The following is a 14361-nucleotide window of genomic DNA, read 5'->3' as shown; positions in this document are numbered from 1 at the left end:
CCCCTGACTGTTGACTTTAGAAAGTCAGCTCTCTCCCTCGTGCTTATCCACCCACTTCTCACATCATACCCCAGCTCACACTCTTTATAACTCTTAGCCTAACCCACTCACCGTGCCTCATTCTTATTTCTTTCAGCCTCTTGCTCGTCTCCTTTCCCCAACCTGGGACTCCCCATTGGAGCTTATGTTCCTACCATAATTTCTCACATAATTGCCCCACTTTTGCTACCCAGAAAAGGGGCCAGGCTATTACCCAGGGAGTTAAGTCTAGAAATAAGAAAACGGGTGGCAAAAGGAGGAGGGGAGAATGCAGAGAATGGAAAGAGGGCATTTGAGACTACTGCAGCCAACTTCTGTCACCCTCTCCCAGATGCTGTATACAACAGGCACTCAGTGAATTACAGTACCCGCCCCCCGCCAAAACCTGGCCCTCACAGTTCTCTTCCTACACAAGCCTCAATCCACAGTGTCTGACCCTGCTCCCACCCCAGCCTGTAACTTGGACATTCTGACCATACTTCTTACCACCCCTGCTCAACCTGCTGTCATTGTTTTACAAAGTAATCTTGAATTTCTTCCTCAGAAATCGGTGGGGGAGTATGCGGGTGAAGCAGTTTTGCAAGTGAATATGTTCTATTACTTTCTCCTATCTGTTGTGTCTGTCTTGCCCCCACTAAATTCTAAGCTTCTTGTGGGCAGGATCATATAGTTGTAGCGATAATAATATTGAGTGCTTACAGGGTGCAGAACCCTGTACTAAGCACTGAAAAATAATTTGCTGGTGAGAGAGTTAGGCATGGTCCGTGTCCTTCCAGGGGTTCACAATCAATAAGTAAGGTGGGGTAGAGTTTGTTGAGGCACAGTGGGAAAAAGGAAAGACTGAAAATGCAAAGCAACATAAAAGTACAGTCCCACAAGTCCACTGGTAAAAAGAACCTGAAGAGGCCCTTTGAAAATTAGAAGAGGTACCCACTCTCGCTGCTTAAATCCCTTACAGCCTCACATACCCAACACATGTCAGGAGGAGGGCCCCTGGATGTCACGATGGGAAGGTGCCAGGGGTTACTGATGATAATAATAATACTAGATACTAGTGGTATTTATTAAGCACTTGCTATGAGTCAAGCCCTGTTCTAAGCGCTGGCGAAGGTATAAGATAATCAGGTCAGACACATTCCCTGTCCCACATGGAGCTCACCATCTAAGTTGGAGGGAGAACTGATATTGATTCCCATTTTGCAGATAAGGTGACTGAGGCGCAGAAAAATTAAGTGATTTGCCCCAGGTCACACAGCAGGCAGGTGGCAGAGCCAGGATTAGAGCCCAGGTCCTCTGACTCCCGGGTCCGCGCACTTGACACTAGGCCATGCTACTTCTCTAAATAATGTCTGTCAATGGTCTTATAAATTATTTAGGTCAATTAATGTCTGTCCCCCCTTCTAGGCCATAAGCTCACTGTAGGCAGGGAAAATGTCTACCAACTCGTACTGTACTCTCCAAAGTGCTTAGTACGGTGCTCTGCACCCAGGAAGCATTCAGTTAATACAATTGATCAATTGATTATACCCTCCAAAATATTAGTAATAGTAGCAATAATAGCAATAATATGTATTGAAAGCCCACTGTACTTAGTACTTGAGAAGTACAAAACGAGTAAGTGACACCTTCCCTGCCCCCAAAGAGCTGACACTCTAACGGGGGAGAGAAACATGAAAATATTTACAAATGGAGTAATCAGAGGAAGTAATTTTATGGACAATTGAATAGCATCTATACATAAGAGCTCAGAATGGGTCTACCTAAAAATGGTGTAAGAGTTCCGGAGATTCCCGGTGGGTTTGGACAACACTGGATGTTGGGAACTGCTAGGGGAAGGCTTATTGGAGGATGTGGCTTAGAATGCAGGCAGCACTGTGATCTGTTAGATTTGTGGAGTGAGGAAGTTCGAGGGGAGCGGGGTAGGTAAAGACAGAAGTGAGAGAGAATACAGTGTTTTGCACATAGTCGCTGCTCAGTCAATGCTAAGGGTTGGTGATGCTAAGATTGTGGGGGTGTAAGAGAAGAGGAGGATGGTGGTGTCAGTTGTGGTGGGAAAATGAAGTGGAGCAGGGCTGTTTGGGAGAAAGCTGAGGAGCTGCATCATCTGGGGAGGGATAGGGAAAAATTACTGTGAATCTAACATCTTCACTTTTTAAATTATAATGTTAAACACTTACTGGGTGTCAGGATATCTGGGGTAGATATCGAATCTTGGCTTTACTGACACTGTCCTCTCCTGGTTCTCCACCTCTCCCCCGCTGCTCATTCTCAGACTCTTTTGCAGGCTCCTCCTCTGCCTCCCACCTCCTAACTGTGGGAGTCCCTCAAAGTTCAGTTCTGAGTCCACTTCTCCATTTACACCCACTCCCTTGGAGAACTCTTTCTGTCCCGTGATTTCAACTACCATCTCTATGTGGTTGATTCCCAAATCTATATCTCCAGCCCTGCTCTCCTTCTCTGCAGTCTAGCCTTTCCTCCTACCTTCAGGACATCTCTAACTTGTAAGTCCTGCTGACACCTCAAACTTAACATGTCTAAAACAAAACTCATCTTCCCTCCCAGACTTGCCCTCCCCTTAACTTTCCCATCAGTGTAGAAAGCACTACCCTCCTCCCTGTTTCACAAGCCCATAACTGTGGCGTTATCCTCAACTCATCTCTCTCATTCAACCCACATATCAATCTGTCACCATATCCTGTCAGTTAAATCTTCATATCACTAAAATTGTCCCTTTCCTCTCCATCTAAATTGCTGCCATGTTAATCCAAGCACTTATCGTATTCCACGTTGATTACTGCATCATAATAGTAATAATTATGGCTCTTGTTAAGCATTTAATATATGTTAAGCACTGTTCTAAGCACTGGGCTAGATACAGGTTCATCAGGTTGGACACAGGTCCTGTCCCACCCTGGGCTCCCACTCTTAATCCCCATTTTACAGATGAGGTAACTGAGGCCCAGAGAAGTGAAGTTACTTGCCCAAGGTCACACAGCAGACAAATGATGCAGCCAGGCTTAGAACCCAGGTCCTTCTGACTCCCAGGCCCGGGCTCTATCCACGAGGCCACGCTGCTTCTGCATCACCCTCCTTGCTGACCTCCCTGCCTCCTGTCTCCCGACTCCAGTCCATTCTTCACCCTGCTGTCCAGATCATTTTTCTACAAAAACGTTCAGTCCATGTTTCCTCACTCCTCAAGAACTTCCAGCAGTTGTCCATCCACCGCCTCATCAAACAGAAACTCCTTACCATCGACTTGAGGTCATCAGTCAGCTCTGTCCCTCCTACCCTACCTCCCTGTTCTCCTACGACAACCCAGCCCGCACACTTTGCTCCTCTAATGCTAACCTACTCACAGTTCCTCGATCCCATCTACCTCTCTGGGGACCTCTCGCCCATGTCCTGCCTTGGGTCTAGAATGTCCTCCCTCTTCAAAGCCAATGCTCTTCCTTCAAAACCATTTTTTTATGGTATTTGTTAATCGCTTACTGTGTGCCAGGCACTGAACTAAGTACTGGGTAGATTTAAGCTAATCATTTTGGACACAGTCCCTTGACCCACATGGGGCTCACAGTCTTTAGTCCCTATTGTACAGATGAGGCACAGAGAAATTAAGTGACTTGCCCAAGGTTACACAGCAGACAAGTGGTAGAGCTGAAATTAGAATCCAGATCCTGACTCTCAGGCCCGTATTCTTGCCCCCTCTTTTCTCCATCTACACCAGCTCCCTCGATTCATTCGGTCCCGTGGCTTCAGCTACTACCTTTAGGTGGATGATACGCAAATCTACATCTCTAGCCCAGATCTGTGTCCCTTTCTGTAGTCTCACATTTCCTCCTACCTTCAAGACATCTCTATTTGGTTGTCCTCCAGTCACCTTAAACTTAACTTGTAGAAAACAGAACTCCTTATCTTCTCTCCCAAACTCTGTCCTCTCCCAGACTTTCCCATCACTGTAGATGGCACCACCATCCTTCCTGTCTCTCACGTCCGTAACCTTGGCATTATCCTTGACTCCTCTCTCTCAGGCAACACATACATTCAATCCTTCACGAAATCCTGTCGGTCCCACCTTCACAGCACTGCTAAAATCTGCCCTTTCCTCTCCATCCAAACTGCTATCACGTTAATACAGTCGCTTATCCTTTCCCACCTTGATAACTCTATCAACCTCCTTGCTGACCTCCCTGCCTCCTGTCTCTCCCCAGTCCAGTCCGTACTTCACTTTGCTGCTCAGATAGTTTTTCTGCAAATACATTCAGGACATGTTTTTCCACTCCTCAAGAAACTCCAATGGTTAATAATGTTGGTATTTGTTAAGCGCTTACTATGTGCAGAGCACTGTTCTAAGCACTGGGGTAGACACAAGGGAATCAGGTTGTCCCACGTGGGGCTCTCAGTCTTAATCCCCATTTTACAGATGAGGTAACTGAGGCACAGAGAAGTTAAGTGACTTGCCCAAAGTCACACAGCTGACAAATGGCAGAGCCGGGATTCGAACCCATGATCTCTGACTCCAAAGCCCATGCTCTTTCCACTGAGCCATGCTGCTTCTCTGCCCATAGATCTACAAAAATTCCTCACCACTGGCTTTAAAGCACTCAGTCACCTTTCCCCCTCCTGTCTCACCTCGCTACTCTCCTACAACCCAGCCCGTGCGCTTCGCTGCTCTGTTGCCAACGCTGAGAAGCAGCGTGACTCAGTGGAAAGAGGAAAGAAATTGCGTGCCTTCTGGATGGGACCTGAGACTGAAAGTCAGAGATCACAAGTTCTAGTTTCCGTTTCTCAAAGTGACTTTTTTTAAGTGATTTGGGACAAGTTTATACTTGTTGAAACGAGTTCACTTCTCTCACCTTAATGCAACAGCCCCAATTAGATTACTGTGGTCTGTTCCTGTGGATCAAAGCACTTTAACAGGTTTGTGGCGGGCTCAGGAAAAAGGATTAAAGAAGATTAAAAGCCTAGGCTCTGAGATCTGCAGCATTACCTAGTCGGAAGAGTGAGGGCCTGGGAGTTAGACAATTTGGGTTCTAATCCTGGCTATGCCCCTTTCCTGTTGTATAACCTTGGGTAAGACACTAAACTTTTCTTTCCTTCAGTTTCCTCATCTGTAAAACAGAAATTACCTATTCTCCGTCCTAGTTTATTCAATAGTATTTATTGAGCACTCGTGGGCAGAGCACTGTTCTAAGAGCTTGGGAGAGTACAGTATAACAGTAAACAGACACATTCCTTGCCTACAACAAGCTTACAGTCTCATGGACTGAGTCCCATCTGGGGAAGGTGCTTAGCCGGTTGATCTCATATCTACCCCAGCGCTTAGTTTAGCACTTGTCTGATCGGTTTATAGTGTACCCTCCCCAGTGCTTAGTTCAGTGTGTGGCACATAGCAAGCCCTTAAGTACCATAGTCCTACAATACCACAAAAGCCTTCAGTTTTGACCCATTTGTGTCACCCACCGTGTTACTATTAGGTCATTGTCTTAATGTAGTTTTCTGATCTAATTCTGCACGTGCCCCCACCTTTCCAATGAGATATGAAAAAACCAACTGAAATGGGAGGTGGGAGAGGGCGAAATGCCAAGATCTTTACTACTTCCCTTACCGTGCCCATTTCCTTTTCCGTGAAGGGGTTCTTTGCCGACCCAGATGGCAAGCTGCAAATAAATTCCTGGCAGCAGCATCTGGCGAATTTCAGGTACTTTAGGGTTCATTTTCTCTAGTCCCATTAAAACAGCTCTGATGATGCTGCATTTCAAATGTAATCTATGCCACAAGGTGCATTTATTGGTTTAATTGTGGTATGGTATTTACATCATAGCTCTTGGGGTTGTGAGGTGAGAATAATGAGAATAATCAGTTGATTGATAGAGCACTTACTGTATGCAGAGCACTGTAGTAAACCACTGAAAAGGGTCCCATACTGATCCAACCACTTATCATATCCTGCCTTGACTACTGCATGAACCTCCTCCCTGCATCCTGTCTCTCCCCTCTCTGGTTCATACTTCACTTCGTTTTCGTAAATAAATGTTCAGTCCATGACTTTCCCACTCCTCAGAAATATCTTATGACCGCACATCACCAACAATATCAAACAGAAACTCCATTCCCTTGGCTTTAAGGCTGTCCATCAACTCTCCTCCTCCCACCTTCAGTGAATCAGTGGTATTTATCGAGCCTCGCTATGTACAGAGCATTGTACTAAGTGCTTGGGAGAATACTGTATAACCGAGTCAGTAGACATGTTCCCTGCCCATGACAAGCTTATATTATAAGAGTTGGTAGAAGCAATTACCTTGTTTATCTACAGACCGGCATGCACACTTTGCTGCTTTAATACCAACCCACTCACTGTTCCTTGATCTCCTCTTGCTCTCTTGCTTCCTCTGTCTTGGAACTCCTTCCCCCATCATAGCCAATAGACCACCTAGCTCCTCGCTTTAAAGTCCTACAGAAATCACATCTTCCCCAGTAAACTTTCCCTGACCACGGTCTCATTTCCCCTTTTGGCCGTCCTTACTGAATCACTTATACACTTGACTCTTTACCCTTTAAGGACTTGATATCACCCCACCTCCCAGGCACAGCATTTATAGACAGATTTTTTTTTTTCACTCTCCCATTTCCCCTGTTTTAATGTCTGTCCTCCCGTCTGGGCTAAGATCCTTGTCGGGAGGGATCATGTCTCCTCTAGAGATACTGTTGGGAAAGATGGGAGAGTTGAAGAAAGGGTAGGAGGAGGAGAGGAATGGAGAGGAGCAGGGGAGATTTTAGGGAGATCCTGCCTGATGGTTTCAGTTGTCTCAGTAAAACACATGGTTAGATCATTGGAGGTGGGAGGACTGGTTTGAGGAGCAAGTTCAACATCTGAAACAACTTTTGTGGTCCATGCCCACAAAAAGCTGGCAACACAGGAAGTGGTATCCTTATTAAGTAAACCTTCAAACTCATTTTTTTAGCTTAAGCTAAAAAAAACCCTTGCTTTTACAAGATGCAATTGTAGAAAACAAATTTAATCAATCCATGGTATTTATTGAGCAATTACCTTGTGCAGAGCACTGTACTAAGCACTTGGGAAAGCACAACAGGTTTGCTAGATGTAATCGCTGCCCACAAGGAGCTTACGGTCTACAAAGAGAGACAGATGTTAGACTAGAGAGAGAGGAAATAGTGGAATATTAATAGAGAATAGTAGAATACTTAAGAGGCATGTGAGTTTTATGTTTGAATCACTATATTTTTCTCTGGTATCCGCATCTCTCACTGTCCTCAAAATGGTCCTCCCTCTCCACCGGACACAGTAATAAGGACTAATTGACCTATTTGAAGGTAATTCTTCATATTCAATAAACCCATTCCCAAATCCCAGCCTCTGGGTCAGGGAGACTGTGGCCCATCACTAGATTAGCTTTTCTGTAGTCGGCACCATTAATGAGGCCTGAGTCCACCCCAAGGCCCACAGAGATCAGCAGATCCACCTCATCCCTGGAAAGTTTCAGCCTTTTCCGCCTACACAGGCCTGTGTCCTCATTCTGCTGCTAGACCGTGTGACTCCAAGGTCATTTTCAGAATTTAAGTGGGGAGAGGGTGACGGCTTCCCCAAAGAGATGAACTACTGTTCCAGTTTGGAAAGGGCTTCAACCACATGATTTCTCAGCAGAAGTATTTGGTTTATAGAGTTTGTCGGTTTCTCTGGGCTCAATTATAGCTGAAAGGCCTCCAAACAGTTTTGTCATTCGGTACTTCCCAAGTCACCTCTCAGGGTAAGATCTGGAGAGTTTCCAGTACTCTACCAGTCTCGACTGTGGGAGGGAGAGTCAAGAAGAGGCCTATCCATTCCATTCCTAGCTTGGGCAGTGGCTAGCGGGTAGAAGGCAATCTGCTACAAGTCAAAACTCACCTGTGCTGGGCAGCAGAGACATGGGAGGGAGTCGAAGGCGGAGACTCAGATTTACTGCGTGGAAGGAGGCAACGGTAAATCGCTTCTATATTTTTACCAAGAAAACTCTATGGATCCACTACCTGAACGATTGCAGATGGAGGTGAGGTGTTCTGGGAGAGATGTGTCCATGGCATCGCTATGGGTAGGAAGCGACTTAACAGCATAAAACAACTTTCCAAGTAGAATGTGCACACTAGAGGATATTTACAGAATGCTTAGTCATCAGCAGCAGCAGAAATGGTATTTATTGAGTGCTTACCATGTGTATAGCACTGTACTAAGCGTCCCAGAGTTTCTCTCTAGTTTTGCCTTTTCCGTGTGTGTGTTTTGCCGTTTGGTATGCATAAGCAAATGTGGTCCTGTCTCTTATCCATTTCCTCCACCCACTTTTGCGCTGTCTTCCCACTTTTCTCCCCTTCCATCTCTTTCCACTGCCAACCATTATCTCCTCCCAACCAGCCTCCACTCTCTCCCACTGCTGAAGTTTCCTGTATTCTCTTCTCCACCCCTCCCCCTATAATCGGCAATTCTACTCTCGCCTTTTGTCTTTTGTAATGCTGCCTTCCTCTCTTTATATTCGTACTAAGGTGAAATTTGTCCTCCTTTATCCTTTATTCAACTTCTCCAATTTATATTTCCCTTTCCGACCCTTGCTTTTTCCCACCCCGGGTTTCCTTTTTAAAAAACGGTTGTCTTTGTACCGACCAGTGCCAACAGTGAATATGGTTTCTCCCTGGAATCCCAGCAGCGAGCCGGCCTAAGGGGGTTCACATCGGGACAGGGGAGAGAAAGGTAGCAGTGACAGCCGCAGTGGGGAGCGACCTTTCTGGGTAATACACCCTTCAGGGACATTTTCAGACATTCCAGAGCAAAATTCCAACCATTTCCTGCTTACACACATTTCTCCTGTGACATGGGACTTGCATTGCAGAAGATTTGCTGTGTAGTCCACACCTCAGAGCAGACAACTGTTTTTCGTTAACATCAACCTATTATTACCATTATTGTAAGTGCTTACTATGTGCCAAGTGAATCAGGCCAGACACAGTCTCTGTCCCATTCCCCAAATTCCTGCATCCTTTGGCCCCACCATTGCTCCTGTCTCGCCTCTCTTCCATCCTCTCGTTCTCTGCTCTTCTCTCTTCCCCATCCCAACTCCCCACTTCTTCTGCCCAATCCCTAATTTCCTGCTCTTCCATTTTTCTGGCCTCACAAATAAACTCCAGAAATGTTTTTCAAGAGTAGTACTGCCCTTCATCTCTTTCCATACCTACTCTAATGTAGCAGATGCCGGTGTTTGAAATGGCTAGAGAGGATTCTGAGCAGAAGGGGTGTTTGCAGGAAAACACCTTTTGACCCTTTAGTTATTGTACACAACTTTTCTAAAAAAAAACCTATAGAAGAGGACAAAGATTAAAATAAATTACAGATGGGGAAGAAGTAGAATATAATGATATTTACATAAGTACTGTGGGGCTGGGATGAGTATCAAAATGCTTAGAGGGTACACAGCCAAGTTACAGGGGTGATGCAGAGAGGAGGGGAAATGAGGACTTAAACAGTGAAGACCTCTCAGCTGTTATTATTGGAGGGTTTTGAAGGTGGGAAGAGTGGTGGACTCTCAGATAGGAAGCTGGGAGGGAGTTCCAGGCCGGAGGGAGGACATGGGCAAGAAGCTGGCATCAAGATGGACAAGATCTAGGTACAGCGAGTAGGTTGGCATTAGAGGAGTGGAGTGTTCGGTTTGGGTCGTACTAAGGAGATAAGCAAGATAAGCAAGGTAGTGGGGAGCAAGGGAGCAAGGTGACTGGGTGCCTAGCACCAATGATAAGGAAATGCAGAGGTGGATGGGAATGGGAGGTTATTGAAGAGTGGGGGGATTTAGCAGGAGCGGTTTTTCAGAAAGATGATCCAGGCATCAGAGTGAAGTGTGTATTGGAGAGGTCAGAGACAGGCGGCAAGAAGGTGAGGAAGGAGACCTATGCTGTAGTCAAGATGAGGAATAAGTGTTTTGATCGGCGTGGCAGAAGTTTGAGTGGAGAGGAAAGGGAGGGTTCCAGAGATGATAGAACCAACAGGATTTTGTGACATTGCTTGTGTGGGTGGAATGAGAGAGATGACTCTACACCCGCTGTCTCAAATTCCTCTCCTCCAATTCTCTCCTTGACCCCCTCCAATCTGGTTTCCATCCCCTTCACGCTACAGAAACCACCCTTGCAAAGGTCACTGGTGATCTCCTTCTCGCCAAGTCCGACAGCCTCCACTCCATCCTAATCCTCCTCAGTCTCTCAGCTGCCTTCAGCACTGTCAACCACCCCCTTCTCTGGAAACATTATTCAACCTTGGCTGAATGGTCACTGTCCTCTCTTGGTTCTCCTCCTATCTCTCTGACCACTTCTCCTCTGCCTCCTACCCCCTAACTGTGGGTGTCCCGCAAGTCAGTTTTGGGTCCCCTTCTACTCTGCATTTACACTCCCTCCCTTAGAGAAGTCATTTCCTCCCATGGCTTCAACTACCACCTGTGTGGATGATTCCAAAATCTTCATCTCCATCCCTGATCTCTCTCCGTCTATGCAGTCTCACATTTCCTCCTGCCTTCAAGACATCTCTGTCCTACCATCACCTCAAATTTAGCAAGTCAGAAAGAGAACCCCTTCTTTTCCCACCCAAACCCTGTCCTTCTTCTGACTACTATCCTTCCACTTCTACTTCCACTATTATCCTTCCTGTTTCCCAAGCCCCTAACTTTGGCATTATCTTAAACTTCTCTCTTTCACTCAGCCCACGTATTCAATCTATCACTAAATCTTGCCGGTTCAACCCCTACAATATTGGTAAAATCTGTCGTTTCCTCTCCATCCACATTTTTCCGTGTTCATCCAAGCACTTCTCCTATACCAATACCACTTTGATTACTGTATCAACCTCCCCACTCCAGTCCATACATCACTCTGCTGCCCTGATCATTTTTCTATAAAAAACGTTGAGGTCATGTTACCTCACTCCTCAAAAACCTCCAGTGGTTGCCCAACCATTTCCACATCAAACAGAAATTCCTTACCTTCAGCTTTAAAGCATTCAGTCACCTCCCCCCTACCCCACCTCACCTCGGTATTCTCCTACTACAACCCAGTCTGCACACTTCACTCTTCTAATGCCAACCTACTCACTCTATCTCAATCTCGTCTATCTCACCGCTGACCTCTCACCCATGTCCTGCCTTGGGCCTGGAATGCCCTCCCTCCTCATATCCGACAGACAATAACTCTACCCTACCTTCAAAGAAATATTGAAGGCACATCTCCTCCAGTAGGCCTTCCCTGATTAAGCCCTCCTTTCATCTTCTCCCACTCCCTTCTGCATCACCCTACCTTGCTCCTTTATTCATCCCAGCCCCCCCAGCACTTATGAACATATGTTATTCATTTATTTATATTAGTGTTTGCCTCCCCCTCTAGACTTTAAGTTCATTGTGGGGAGGGAGTGTCTATTGTTATAGTGTGCTCTCTCAAGCACTTAGTAAAGTGTTTTGCACACAGTAAGCGTTCAAATACCATTGAATGAATATACATATGAATATATCTTTATATATATAGATATATATGTATATAAATGTTATTCCCCTAAGAATATGTGTGTGTGTGTGTGTGTGTGTGTGTGTGTGTGTGTGTGTGTGTGTGTGTTCCCCTAAGAACTTCTTGAAGAGAATGGATCCATTTCAGAATGACCCAGTGTGTTATTCTCAGAATCCTGATCAAAAGTGCCTGGGGTGGAATTGTGCTTTTGAAAGCCTTTTGGGAATTTTTTCTTCCTTGACTTATGCTGATCATTCAGAAAATGTGAGAGCCCCATGCAGGATAAGCCATATGCGGCTCTGGTTGTCAGACAGAGAAAGGCCTTTATTTTGAATAAGGTGCTGTCACCTGATGTTTGAAGGCTGTCATTATAGCTTGTGACTCCAAGTAAGATTGGTTGCCTGCGGGGATAAGTGCAGTTCCAGTATGAAGAAACCTGTAGGAAGGTGAAATGAAGTTTAAAATCATCTTTCTTTATGGAGGTTCGCTTCAATAGTTTTCTTGTGGACTACTGATTCCTCAAATTTGGGGAGCAGCAATGGGTTTGGAATGGCATAGTTGAAGAGTGAAGCTGCGAAAAATAGAGTAAAAGTGATATCTCTTTCTGACCTGTATTTATTAACCCTTATGCTGGAGGACAGGAGGAAGCTCAGGCTTCTGAGGCCAAGGAGAGCAAGGAAGAGGAGCCAGACCAAGAGAGCTTCCTCCATCTCTTCACTGGCAGGGTTGAAACAACATAGCTAAGCGGATAGAGCATGGGCTTGGAAGTCAGAAGGATCTGGGTTCGAATCCCAGCTCTACCATTTGCTGTTAGACCTCGGGCAAGTCCCTTCACTTCTCTGGGCCTCAGTTAGCTCAACTGCCCCATGAGGGGACAGGGACTGTGTCCACCACGATCTGCTTATATCCACCCCAGTGCTTACTATAGTGTCAGGCACATAGTGAGAGCTTAACAAATGCCACAATTATTATTAACTATTATCTCTGATGGAGCCTCTGACAGAACTAAGTTGGGTTGTCTGTCTGGGGGGTGTTTGGACAGCAGTGTTCCTGGTAAGTCCCTTGGATCCCAGGATCCCAACCGTCAGCATGGGCCCTATAGAACCAGCATGGAATTGGGCGAGAAAGAATCAGCTTGTACAAGGTTCTAGCCTGTGACCTGGTGTCACGGGAATCTAAACCATTTGACCCAATTTGGGGGTTCACAGTTGGAGACTTACAGTCTTACTTCTGCTAGGGAGCCCCTGGGGAGTAACGTTTTCATAAAGGAATAATAAAATGTTTTGACTTTGGGTGATGAGGTGATGACCACTATGAGTAGAAGGGAAAGGGGTCCCTTCTATTCATTTCCTTCCTGTCGTCAGCGGAGGGCGGCATGGTTGAGTTGTTGTTCATCTCCTGGACGGACTTCAGTCCCACCACAAAGTTGCTGGCTTGAGAGAGTGAACATGTGGCTGCTGGAAAAGTGTAGTTATCGCTTTGAATTTGCACTTTCAGAATGATTTAGCCCAGGTAATTGACTATGTGTGAGTTTGAGTGAAGCGGGTGGAAAATTCAAAAGTCTGGTAGGTTGAGGTTTCTTTGACTGGAAGAAACCTATTTTCGCATGCCTTTGTTCAAGGGGAAAACCAGGACACTTACTTAAACAAGTTTTTTTGGTTTTTTGTTGTTTTTTTTTTTTTTACTTTCTCTTTCAGGATTTTTGTTTTCTGCTCTGGTCTGTGGGCCTATTCTTACTTTGGGAGTCACTTTCTCTAGATGATTCACATTCCTTGGCTAAAGGGTTTGACTTGAAATTTGGTAGTTCACTGGCATGTCCTTGTGAATAGTATTTGCTTAATGTGTGTGCCTATGCCCTGAGCAATCCAGAGAACCATTGCAAACAACCTGGCTGTATTGTTCCAGAAGAGTTACAGAGTTGCCCTAACACCAACCTTATGGAATATTTTCGAAAACCCTTAGGCCTATCAAATTGTACTTACATTTCCACCATGATCACAGCTCACAGCATCGTATGCCCTTTTATTACTCCACGTACCCTTAGGCTAAGAGAACATTCAAGCCTACAGTTCAGTTTCCCCCCAGACACAAACTGCTCTGAAAACCAAGCAGAAGAAATAAAATGGAGGGGCAGACTCCGTAGCATTTTCCATTTGATTCCCTGCTTGATTCCTATTTGGGCCCATCTCCGAATCAATCAACGATATTTACTGAGCGCTTACTGAGTACGGTACTAAGTGCGAAAGTACAATTCAGTAGAATTGGTAGATGTAATTCCTTCCCACAAGCTTATACTCTACAGAATTGTACCAGCCCTTTTTTTCTTTCCTTCTTCTTAGGGTGTACAGATCTGTGCTCATTTTCATTCCAGAATTCATGACTTCATCAATAAGACGGGAACCCTATGGCACCTGACTTTGCTCTCTCCTCCATCTCATAACGCGACCTGTCTCATTATCGTCTCCCAACAATCTCTTTCCGCTTAGGAAAACATATACGTGGATCGATCCCGAACAGTTCCAAAGACCCCATTGAAAAGCGAGCCGATCGATCTGTCGAAGCAGAGGAACTGCACCCCAGAAAGAAATCCAATTACGCCGGTGAAACTTGTGGACCGATCCCAGGCTGAGCCATGGACCCCAACGGCTAACTTGAAAATGCTCATTAGTGCTGCTAGCCCAGACATGAGAGACCGCGAAAAGAAGAAAGAGCTGTTCAGGCCAATTGAAAACAAGAATGCAGCCTTCTCTGAATCTCAGCAGGTAAATGGTTTGAGAGCATTAAGAAGCTTAAGGTTTTTCA

General features: G+C 45.5%; 1 protein-coding gene and 1 non-coding gene across 2 annotated transcripts in view; both read left to right on the top strand.

Annotated features, from left to right (window-relative positions):
- Positions 1 to 14361, top strand: part of E2F7 (E2F transcription factor 7) — a 58698-nt gene that overhangs the window by 4687 nt on the left and 39650 nt on the right. The window contains exon 3 of the mRNA XM_029079253.2: positions 14046 to 14321. Coding sequence (XP_028935086.1) covers positions 14046 to 14321 — 276 coding nt within the window. The remainder of the gene's footprint in view (positions 1 to 14045; positions 14322 to 14361) is intronic.
- Positions 7795 to 7932, top strand: LOC114816814. Its single transcript, XR_003764621.1, has one exon. It is a non-coding gene; the product is annotated as a small nucleolar RNA SNORA7 (small nucleolar RNA).

This window comes from Ornithorhynchus anatinus, chromosome 14 (assembly GCF_004115215.2).
Source record: "Ornithorhynchus anatinus isolate Pmale09 chromosome 14, mOrnAna1.pri.v4, whole genome shotgun sequence".
NCBI lineage: Eukaryota > Metazoa > Chordata > Mammalia > Monotremata > Ornithorhynchidae > Ornithorhynchus > Ornithorhynchus anatinus.
Note: the sequence above shows the minus strand (reverse complement) of the source record. Positions and strands in the feature narration are given on the sequence as shown.